Here is a 12,699-nt window from a genome sequence, read left to right on the forward strand (position 1 = left end):
ACTACATAAATTACTTTTATGTAATAGATTTCAAACATAGAAGGACTTGCAAATGAATAAAACAAAGGTAGCAAATGGCAGCATGGAGCTAATCTTGGTGGAACTTGCAAAAAGTTAAGCAGGATTGGATCTCACTAGCATTTGGATTAGACACCATCAGAAAGGGCTTACACTTTAAAAAAAATACTTCTGAAGAAGACAATGGCAAACTCCTTCCATATCACTGCTAAAAAAATCTGCATGAACATGTTAAATTCAACTTGAGGAAAATTTAACTATTGTTAAAGGAAGACTAACTAAGCTTCATTGCCCTAATAGTCAAAATTATTGACAAATCACATTAGAAATTTTATTAAGGTATTTAAAAATAGACTTTAATATATGTTAGAACAGTACAACTTTTAATCTGTGACTCTACAAGTATAGTCCTTAATAATTTTATTAAAATTTAGTATCCAAAGTACAATACTTTGCATAATGATGGTTAGTAAGATATTTCATGCACATCATATTAATTTAAATTAGATTATGACTTTTATGTGGCGAAAAACGCTCATCTTTTCAGGCTGTTTTTTCAGGCTGATGTATCTTCTCAGCTGGGACTGTATTTTCTATATAAAATGGGAATTATGACTTATCCAAAGCAACCTACTGTGTCATGTGGCACAATAATATTTTTTCTAAGATAATTACAAGTAGTCCTCACTTACAGACCACAATAGGAACTAGTAATTCCATCACTAAGCAGTGCGGTTGTTAAGCATGATACCATATGACAGTGGTTTGCAACTTCTTGCTGGCTTAGCCATTGACTTTGCTTGGTGGAAGCTGCTGTGAAGGTTGCAAATGGTGATCATGTGATCATAGGACTCTGAGTCAGTTGACAAGAACGTGACTGTGGGGACACTGACAGTTACAACTTCAAGAGCCAGTCATAAATCCCTATTTTCAGTGCTATCTAAGTAGAAACAATCACTGAACAAGTATTGCATTGATCCACTATGGTGAGCAGTAAATTCCTCTGAATACACTTGGACTTAAATGTATAAATAATGTAGGATCAAGCTGATGCTGCTATTCTTTTTGCTTAATCCTGTATCGATAATGCAATCTCGATAACTATCTGCACTGGATGGATAGAAGAATGAAAGAAAACATAAAAGTGTATTGCAACACGGTATTCTTTAGAAGTTCATATCTTTAAAAACAGAAATGCTTTCAATGTGCTAAACCTAATTGTATGGTACCAACATGATTTTTCTACAAATCATACTGATTTTTTGTGTGTTTGAGGGTAGAGGCAGAAAATTTTTTGTTATAGCTTTATAGGTCACAAATATGGAAAGAAAAAAGAGATTTAGGGGCTTTTATTGAATTTACAAATACCCTTTTTAGCTTCGTATAATTTTCTCCTGTTCATAGGAATGACTCAAAGAATAATAAGAGGCAGCAGGAACACCTCTGAAATATTTCCTCCAACCTCATTTGTTTCCATTGATCACAGAAAAAGTACAGTGAAAGTACATACTTTTGCAGCCTCTATGCATTTCCAAATTAGTTTTTCTATAATTGCCTGTTACATGCTTAGTTGCATGCTTTTTTCGCACCTCTCCTGAAGATAAAAACAAAATAATTCAGTCTAGATAGTCTTCATGTTATGACAGCAATTGGTACTGCAGTTTCTGTCATTAAGGAATGCAGTCTTAAAGCATGATGGCAGATGACTGCATTGCTTCACAATGGCAGTCCCAATAATCCCGGTTGCCATTGTAACTGTGCTGGTCATTAAGAGAGAATCTCCTGTGACTGGAGTCAAGCAGCCCGTGGGAAGAGTTTCGAAGAGGTGAGGGAGTGCTGCAGGCTGGTGGTTGTGTCTGCAAGTGAACAGAGAGGTTCTATGGAATGTCAGATGCCTGGGTTCTTGTACTTCATAGTGAAGCACGGGGGGGGGGGAGGAGTGGGAACAACTTAGAGAAGCAACTTGCAACCTTTCCCTCTGGCTTCCTCGTTGACTTTGCTTATGGGAAGCCAGCAGGGAAAATCACAAATGGAGGTCACATGACTTGCTGTAATGTCATAATCACAAGCCAGGCACCAGAGCACCCAGATCACGATCAAATGACCACAGGTACATTGGGATGACTGGTAGTCTGAGAACTGGTTGTTAGTGCTCCTCTTTCAGGAGCATTATAACTTTGAATTATTGGCATATATCCAGTGAGTATATTGGATACTCATCTTAATGGATGTTCTTTGTCAGTGGCTTCATATAAATATTAACCTGGAAAGGGCAAGCGGCCAAGCGCTGTTAAACATGTCATAATGGACAGACCAAGGAGAACCATTGCAAGCATTATGTCTCATAAGCAATCCTCCTAGGCAGCCCAGAAGAGACAATGATATGAAAGGCCACTAAAATCTCATAATTCTCTCTAGGTCAAAGAGAAATAGAAAAATGGTAAAATTAACTTGCTAGTGCAATTTTATCTAGCACAGCCTACAAAAAAATCACTAGGATGTTTCATCTATGTGTCATCAGTCACTAGATATCCACGATATTCAATCATCCATCTTGTTAATCCCTCTTGTGAAATGAAATTCTTCTTCTTGTGAAATCTGTGCTAATATGACACACTATAATAAGGCTCCACTTGATTGGGGAAATCTTGAATTTTATGGCTGCACACAGAGCATAGCACCAAGCATTTCTAGCCTTTTTCATGTAATGATCATAACACCACACAAATCCTCACCAAATCTTCAGCATAGAAAGATTCTTCTCAGACCATCACTTAGTACTCCTTAACCCATAATACTTTTCACAACAAACCAGGACTAAAATGTTTTTTTTCCACTTGGAAACTCAAAACACATTTATTGCAAATGTATGATTCAGGCAAAGAAACACAGGGAACTGAACAGATGTTTTTTTATAGAAAGGATATGTTCCATGAAGTGCTACTTGATATCAACATAAATAACTATTTCTTCTGAGAAATCTTACTAAATTAAAAAAGTACTCTCCATATTTACAAAACCGCCATTGAATTCTTTGAAGTATTGCTTGAAGTTTCATAGGCTTTTTTATTTATATCTCAGATCTAAGAATGCACTTTTGAAGCCATTTACATCAGTCCATTTTTATCACTGTAGAATGATTGAGTACCTCTCTTTGAGAATTTGTACAAATCTTCATTTCATTGTGTTGGCTGACTTTTACCGCAGAGCTTCCGGGATTTCCACCTAAAAAGAAGGGTGTTTTACTTAAATTAGGAATACGAACTGGAACTAAAAGAATAAAGCATCTAAGTAGAGAAACACCCACAGTTTCAATGTTCTATTGTACTGTGTATTGTAATAGTGAGGACTAGAATATAGATGTTTTAGATACATATTGGGCTTGCTGGCAAGAATATAAAGCAGTGTGGTCTCAGAGGATATGTGATCAAAAATTGGATTCCCTACTGAGAGGTAAAAAGAAAAAGCAAAACATGTGTTTTAAGTTACATAGATTCAATCCTTAAACCTCATCAAGTCCCCTCTTAAATTGAGGATTTTTCCATCCATTATTGCAGGGGTCCCCAAACTTGGCATCTTTAAAATTTGTGGACTTCAACTCTCAGAATTTCTCAGCTAGCAGGGTTGGCTGAGGAATTCTGGGACTTGAACTCCACAAGTCTTAAAGTTGCCAAGTTTGGAGCCCCCTGCACTATTGGAACAGAATGGCCTTTCTGATCTGCAAAAATCATGGTAGCTATGTCATTCTGAATAACAGAATTCTGTTTCTCTTTATTCTTTCCAAAAGTAGGTCAGAAATTATGGGCAATAGGTACACATTGTTGCTTATCTTGTATGAGTACAAACAACAAAGCTAAGTAAACTTTGTTGTTTACTTTGTTAGACAATTGGTAGAATATTATCATCTAGATCAACCAAATGTTAAAATAGACCTGACTTCTGAGCTGATTCCTTTAATGATTATATTTCCCTTAAAAGGGTAAGCAGACACATCATAAAAATCATATCATCCTTTTGTATTACCTTTCTGGATATCTATCAATTACTTTAGCACATTAACCAAGAATACATATATTTGTAGAACTCTCACGGACATATAAGTGTCCTCTTGATAGAATTGATCACACATAAGAAGGTGATATTTTGCTTTCATATCCTGCTGCTTTAACATTATCTTTCCAATTAGAGAAACTGGCATACATGATGTGAGAGGCAGTTTCCCAAATCCATTGTGGGAGTGCTCTTTCAACTGCCAAATTCTATCATCCCTAATGTGGGGTGATCTGCTAATATAAGAGAACTATGGCTGAACAAACATGATTTCCACTGTACAATTTCAAAAATGGAAATAGCTTTTGAACCACAATAAAGATTACAGATTACTAATTATATTAGAAATTCAGGTCCTTCAGTAAAGATTGTTCGATTGGTTATACACCATAAAGTCATTCTGAAGCCCAACGATCACATATTAGATTTGTTCTTGTTACTGTACAAGATGAATGCCATTAGAACTCTGTGAAATAAGTGGAATGATCAACTGCATAGCAGTTTAAGGCACCAAAATACAGACTTTAGGTTACAAAATTCCTCTCTTTGTATGATTCAAGAAAAAAAAAGTCTGCATTTCCTTTCCATTGAACAGTTGTCAGAAAAATCACTTAACCTCAGTGGTGGGATTCAAATATGTGAACAACCAGTTCTGTGTGGATGCCACTTCCGGAAGTCCATTCTGGGCCTGGGCAACAAACAATTAGCTACCCATTCTACCGAAGTGGTGTGAACCAGCTGAATCCCACCACTGCTTAACTTTTACCACTGAGGGAGGAGAAATGGTTTGCCTCCAATTCATCTTGAACCCAGAAGTTCCCTCCTATCTTTGAATCAAATGTGGGTACCTCCCACTTGATATGACAAGATTACATGAGCCTTGAATATCTGACTGTAATTATGATTTCTCTTTTGTGAACCAAATTAGTTATCCTGTCTTTAAATGCTAGTTTATTTTAAGACACAAAATTGGATCAAATGATAAAGTAGGATGGAAATGGGAATCGGAGATGAATCTAAAAATGAGTAGACCTCTTACTTTGCAGAAAATTTATTTTTTAGCACAAAGGAGAAATGTGGAAGAACAGCAATGAGAAATCATTGATTTGTAGGAGCAATGTAATTTTGTTTCATACCCAAAAATGCCAGTTGAGGCAGTTTGAGATTTGAGAGACTGTTTGTAAGAAGCTCTTTCTACGAAGTTCCTTCTTGAGGGTTCTAATCTATCAAGGTGACCTCACTATCAGCGCTCAATTCCTACAAATTCTCAGAGGCAAGTTAAGGAAGTACTTTCTCTTTTTCAACAAAGTGATAAAAAATTTATCGCCCTATAGATTATCCTTTGAAAAAAAGTGTGATTATCTGTCGTGCCCAACTCACCTAAATCAACTCTAAATCAACTCCTGAAATTAGAGTTACTTACCCGCCTTAGCTGCTTTATGCTACTTCCTCGAATTGCCTCCATAAGATCAGTGTGGAGTGATCTTACTGGGGTAGAAGGTCGGCTTGAAGGACGTGACCCTTCTTCTGATACATTGTCTGGGATGGATTTTAATGAATTTTTAATTTCTTTTAATATTGCATTCTCATATTGTTTATTTTTCTTGCTTTTTTTCTTCTTCTGTTTATTTTGTAGATCCCTTTTAGCACTTTCCTGCTGTTTTATAACCTCAGCAATATTCCTGGTGGGTGCTTTTTTTTCTACAACTATTTGAGGAGGAGGTGGTGGTGGTGGAAGAAGAGGAGGAAGAGGAGGTGGTGGTGGTGGAGGAGGAGGAGGAGGAGGAGATGGTGCAGTTGGTGATGGGGGTGGTGATTGTGGTGGGGGGGAGGGAGATTGGTTTTTAATAGCAGTGTCTTTCTTTAAAATCTTTGGAGAAGGCATAGGTGAACTTTTGGGAGGTGAAAGTTGGTTTTGAGGAGGTGAAATTTTCTTAGAAATCTTTGGAGAAGACCAAGGTGAACCTCTAGGAGATGAATATGGTGAAGAACCAGGAGTTCCCTTCTGCAATGCTTTGGTCTTTGGACTCAGTGCTCCATCCCAACTGGACTGTTGCTGTTTCTGTTCTTGCATCCGTTTCTGCCTTTGTTTATCCATATTTCTTGTCAGAATGCTTGTCATACTCATTCTTGGTCCAGCAAGCTCGAAGTGATAGCCTAGTTTCACAATAGTAGTATTGTCCCTTAGAAGTTTAACCATGTCCATTTCAACTTGACTGCCCATTATGTGCCTTTGGTTATGGAATCGTAGTTCTGTTAAAACTTTATTGTTTTGTAAAGCCCTCGTGATAGCAAGAATTCCTTTACCTGTGATAAAATTAGAATCTAGATTCAGACTCACAATATGGTCATTCACCTTTAGCACACCTGCAATAGCCATTGCAACATTGTCGTCAGCATGAGTGTTAGCCAGATTAAAAGTCTTCACTACAGTGTTATTCCGCAGGGCCTGAGCAAAATGTGTTAGCATCTGTGGTGTGATATTTTCAATATTGTTTAAATTGACTTCAGTAGTTTCAGCATCATTACTCCTAACTTTTTCTAATGCATCTTCAATCACTGTTGGATTTCCACATGGGTGCATGGCTCCCATTCTGTAGTTCAAATATTCCGCTTCCTTTTCACTGTGACCATTGGTAACAATTTCATTTTCATTGTGGTTTTTAAGTTTAATGTTGAGTGAAGTTTGCTTCCTAGTATTTGGAAGTTTTTCACACTCTTCAACAGATTCCTCTTCATCATCTGTACTACTTGCTTCTTCTTCTCCGTCATCTTCTTCATCCTCTTCCTCATATTCCTCATTGTTCTTTTCATCCTCTTTATTTTCATCCTCTCCGTCCTCTTTTTCATTGGGTGCTTCTTCAGAAAGTTCGCTGTTACTTCCTGTAAAATATTCTTCTTTAATTTCATCTGACTCATCACCACCGTCATCATCATCATCACCTTCTTCTTCTTCTTGCTTATAATCCTACAAGGGAATTATGATCAAAAGGAAATGATAAAAATGCATTTAATCAGTAAAGGTCCTCAAATTTTATTCAGTGAGCTTTCCTGGTGATCTTTTCCAGATAATTATTATAGAAAAATTATGCACCATGATTTTTCATTTGATTTTTGAGAAGCAGTACTTTCAAATTCAATTTTGCATAAAAATACTCAATTTATTTAAGCATCTGATCACAATTTATTGAAGATGTTTGAATTTAACAATGTTGTGATTGTGTGTCATAACATCTATTAGAAAGTTCACAATATTATTGAGGGTTAACAGCATAATGAGTGCTACTCTAATCTTATTTGTCTTCAATTGAATATTGAATATTTTCAGAGAACGGCACCCTGGGAAGTGGCAGCTGCAGGTTTGATTTTAAAAAAAAACCAAAGTGAGGAAGTTAGCTTCCATCATGTCCACCTGTTTCTGATCTTGAGTGAGGAAAACAAGAAATGATTGGTAATTGAATAATTTCTAAAATGTTTTACTTAGCATAATGTGTAATTCATTTATTCTTCCAATCCAAAAGGGGATAGCCCAAAATTTCATCCTGCAGAAGATCCTTGTAAGCACTGCAGAAAATCCCCACAGAGTTAGCTCAGTGTTTATTTAATTTGGTCCTTTGAAATCAGCCTTGATAGCTGTTGACTACATGGAAAAGCCTTTGTGGTTTTCCTGGCAACTTTTGCAGAAATTGTTTGTCATTGCTTCCTTACTAAGACTAAGAAAGAGTGACCGGCCTAAGATCACGGTCTCACATTTTCTAGTCTAGGCCTTTAAGCCATTATGTTGGCTCAGGTCAATTTTGTTGTCAGACTGTAATTTTTAACAAGAGTGAATTTATAGAATGCAATTTATTGTAAATAAATATGAATGTAAATACATTTGCTTTTATTTGTATATATGCCCTATTTCTGGATTTTTAGCATGCCACTCAAAGTCCAAGTCAGATGTTGGGACCAGAAAAAATTGCTTATCCCATTCTAATCTGTCTAGCTGTATTCTACAGTACTAGAACAGGACAAAATCAGTACGCACAATTTCAGTGTTGACATCTCACAAAGAGTTATGTCAATGTAGAAAAAAAAAACAGTTGATGCTGTCAGTTTTGTTTCTTCAGTGAACGCTTCCTAATTATGCTATTTGGATCCCTTCTTTGCTAAACTTGTATTAACCACAATATACACTTAGGTAACCTTTTTTTTTTTGCTTGAATGTCACCGAAATGTTCATCATTACCTCCCCCCCCTCAAAAAAGCATTAGGATTCTTATCTAGCCCTCTTAATTGTATAAGCAGTTTTATGCACTTTCCCTCCCAACTGCTAGCCATAGCCTCACTTTATCAGTTCTAGAACTGAAATGAGTAGAAAATCCTGGAAGAATACAAATATTATAACTATTTTAATAAGCAAGGTCATGAAAAAACACTGCTATTCAAATTCTGTATCCAGCAATTAAGCATGGAGAATTTAGATCTCCCATTATTGCATATTCCTGTTTCAAGCTGCTACAATTCGTTTTCTTCCAACCATGCGAAGTTCCCAGATGAAAAATGGAATATCAGCAGTATACCCAGGACCATTTATTAGTAACAACCTAATTGTTTATTGTTTTTCTTTTACTGTTACACAGGCAGACACCCACAGAGTTTTGTATGAGTTTGTGTGTGTGTGTGTGTGTTGGGATCGGGAGCTAGAACACCATTGAACTGTAGAGGAATATTATCCATGCACACTCCATGCCTGCAGCGTAAGTGCTTTGTCTTTAAAAAAGTTTGAAGCTTGAATTACAACCATTGGGCTTGAAACACAGAACAATTTCAGAGGAGTGCCAAGCAGTGTCAAGTGTAGGTTGAAATTAAGTCTAGAATTAACTGTGCTTGTACATTCCCAGCTCCAGACATAATGACTGTTGTTGCTATTTGGGTATACCATTGAATTACATAACTCTAAATCCTGCTTTTTTCATCATTACTTTTTTCTTACTTGGATTATAATTGTTGTTATTGCTTGTTACTGTTATTTCATTCTGCCCTTGGAAAGGCAGGATGACCAGTAACTATTAGTACTTGGACTGCATACCAACACCCAGGCTTCAAGCACCAGGATAAATTCCTTCAGACTGGTTCTGATAAGAATGAAACATGACTCTATCTGTTCAGAGTTAAATAAAGCCCTGTAATCTGGATGCTGCTAGGAGTGCTATTTTCTCTTTTCTAGTTGTTATGCTTAATTCCAATTTTCTGCTCTAGAAAAACAATGTTATGTTATAAAAGAAACAAAAAATACATGTGGGAAAAATCAATACTATTTGGCTAGCTAGAGAGACCATCTCACTTGTAGTTATTTAGAAATCTTTTTCTTCTAGTTTAATATTAAACTCATTATTGTCCAACCAAGTATTTCTAATTTTCCTTAAATTTTGCCTCATCCCAATCTTTTGATAGACATAAGTCACTCTCTTTCTTTTTTTATTATGGCTGTTATGGTCAGCACAGTGCTGTTATGATATTATTGATAGAGACTGGGCTGAAATTTGAAATGTATGGCCTTTGTTTAGGACAGACATGTCAAACTCGCGACATCAGTTGACGTTGTGCAACTTATCGGAGCTTTTTCCCCATTGCTGGCAATGGGGTGGGCATGATTTCCTGGTGACACATCCAGCCCATGGGCCGGCAATTTGACACCCCTTGTTTAGGAGGTTAAAATAGGAAGGGGGTGATTTTATGTTTGTATTTCTTCCTAAAACCACAGTTTAAAAAATCCACTGAAAGGTAGATTTTCTAATTAAGATCTCGTTCTCTGTCTCTATTGCTTGCTCATTATCCACTATCTGTAGTCCTCACTTTATGACTGGTGACTTAGTGACTGTTCAAAATTACAACATTCTCTGCAGTTCCCAAATTCCAGTGGCTGTATACACACACACTGTGATCATTTGATCACCTTTTGGGCAGTTAGCAACTGGATTTATGGCAGTCATGTGACCATGATTTTTGCTGGTTTCCAGTATTTATCTCAGATTTCTGGCAAAAAATTGGCATTAGATAAAATGGATTTGTTTAACAACTGTGACATTTGCTTAATGAGCTTGCTTAATGACCACCACATAAAAGGTTGTAAAATTGAGCAATAGAGACATAGTGACCCACTTTATAGCTCTGATTCTGGGCTCAGTTATGGTCATAAGTTGAAGATTACCTCTATGTATCTCTCTATCATTCTATCTTTTATTTACACTCTATCTATCTATCTATCTATCTATCTATCTATCTATCTATCTATCTATCTCATCAATCATCTATCATAAATATGAAATAGTCATTTGTATGATTTTTATTTATTATTTATTTGATTGCTATAGTTGCCTATCTCAACAAGTGACTCCTTGTTTTGATTACAATACTTTTTAGCATGTTAGAAGCTGCAGTGCTCCTTCTCAACTCATTTTAACAAATTACTCTGAACCTTTTTCTGAGTTTATAAAGCTTGTATTATGGAGTTTCTTTAAGAACTTTGGAATTGGGGAGTTAGAGACAGAATAGGAAGGATAAGAGAAGGGGAAGTAGAAGGACAAGGGATGGACAGAAAGTTGATAGAGACTTGTTGGTACATCAAGAAACAATCTTCAACAGATCAGTAAAGAAGTTCAATTACCACAATGTGTAATACCTGTAATAAGATTTATGCCTGGCCTTATTCAGACAATAAATTTATTCTGATGATAAAAGAAGAAGGAAGTATACTTGCATTATCCTCACTTTGCTATACATTCAATATGCCAGAAGCAAATATTTGAAGTGCAGACTTATGCACACCAGTTTCTTAACTTCTACCACTTTTCTATCATTTGAAATCCTGGAAAATATGATATCCAAAATAATAGAAAGAAGTAGATTGAAGTTAGCATGCATATCGCCACAGGCCCTCATCACATGACTTATTTTAAAATCTGAATAAGACTCTTAAATATTCAGGTCTTTTCTGTGTATATAATAACACATGAAAGGCAGCCAATAATTAGCATCTTCCCTTGTGTCATCATTTTGTACTAGCTTTTATTGCTGGAATTCAGGGTTTTCCCTAAAGCAGATTAAATGCTATGAATCTGAAATGTGGTAGGCCACATCTGTTGTAATACAATGCTAAACAGAATTTGATATTAGATGTGTTACTGAAGCTGAGATATGAGTGATACATTTAGCAAAAATACATAATCAATCCAACTGTGGCCATGTCAGTTCTTCTCAGCTTGCACTTTGATGATTTTTTGGATGTTCCTTCATGTAAAAAGAATATTTGTATATAAAAAAGATCTTCACAGTATAAACTAACATCCTGGGAAGCAGAGTTCTGAAGCAATGAACTCACTGGGATGATAATTTAATAGTACAGAGGAAGAAAATGTATACTACTCTACAGCCTCTGCTTGTTAATAAAGTTTCTACTCTTGATCAATTGACTTTTTGGTTTGATGGAAAATACAGAGCAGGGAAACCATTCAACTGAATAAGAGTTATTTCTGGGGCCAAATTAATGCATTTATCGTCCTACCTGTTCACATGCCCCCATCCTCTCTTTTTCCAGAAGTTTCCTGGTCTCCCTTTCCCAGTAGGCCATCAGTGCTTCCCGGCTAAAAGTTCCTGTGGGAGTTTTTTCCGTTAGACTCTTTTGCCTATGCCCCACAGGAAGGCTCCGGTCAGGCTCAATATCTTCCAACTCCTTCTCTAGCTCCTTCAGCTCCTCATCAGTAAGAGAAGCAAGGAGTTCATCTTCATCCAGGTCTTCATATTTACTAAGCTCTCGCCTGTAGCCAAAGTTAGACATGATCCCTTCTGTTATCAGGCTGATGTAAAGTTGAAACTACAATGCAGCATTCACAGAGACTGAAACCAAGGTATCCTCATCTGCTTTGGTTGGCAAATGTTCCCCCCCTCAGTAACTGCAGCACCTTTTAAAAATATTCCTAGGGGGTTGCAACAATGCACGGAAGGATGAAAGCATGCTCTGTTTTAAGCATCAGACGTCAGCAAGAGTTGAGCAGAAAGAATGTCCCAGTGCACCAGTGTCTTATGTCTCTGAAACACGGAGATTACTGACACACTGACAAGAACCATATTTAGAGTGGCTTGATAAAAGGAAAATGAATGCTCATCTGTAGATTTAGAAGCCCAGGAAGATAGTTGTTCATAAAGCAACAAGTACACTTACTTTGACAGACAAGACTTTGTGTCTATCCAAGCAACAAAGATCAGGTAACGAAAGGGGTGCTTTGTTCAGCATGATAGGGTCGTTCCAAAGTGGGACAAAATATTTTCTGAGCTGGGACACCCTTCATTTTCATGGCCCAACAGGAAGAGAATGGATAATAACTGTTCAATTTGAGATTTGCTCATTTTGATGGAAATAGGTGAATTTATATTAAAAATATCAAGATATGGAAGTGAATCTGAATTTGACACCTAAAGCCTTTTTTTTAAAAAAAATATTGTTAAATATGCATACTGGGAGAACAGCAATATTGCTATGATAGAAATCATTTTGAAGAGATGGATTTGATCTTTATAAACTCTTATATGAAAGGATATGATATGTATTTTCCTGCATTAATCTGAACATTAAAAATAAGGGGGTGG

At 36.5% G+C, this 12,699-nt stretch overlaps 1 protein-coding gene across 1 annotated transcript; it reads right to left on the minus strand.

Moving 5' to 3' along the window:
- Nucleotides 1–352: 352 nt before the first annotated feature.
- On the minus strand, nt 353–12,699 carry LMOD2 (leiomodin 2). Its single transcript, XM_039328336.1, has 3 exons — nt 11,618–12,699; nt 5,492–7,036; nt 353–3,243 (listed from the first exon to the last, which is right to left on the minus strand). Exons 1-3 carry the CDS (start codon nt 11,888–11,890, stop codon nt 3,217–3,219), a joined length of 1,845 nt encoding a protein of 614 aa, XP_039184270.1. The 5' UTR covers nt 11,891–12,699; the 3' UTR covers nt 353–3,216.

This window comes from Crotalus tigris, unplaced genomic scaffold, assembly GCF_016545835.1.
Source record: "Crotalus tigris isolate CLP2741 ecotype Arizona unplaced genomic scaffold, ASM1654583v1 scf7180000024375.2447938, whole genome shotgun sequence".
Classification (NCBI taxonomy): domain Eukaryota; kingdom Metazoa; phylum Chordata; class Lepidosauria; order Squamata; family Viperidae; genus Crotalus; species Crotalus tigris.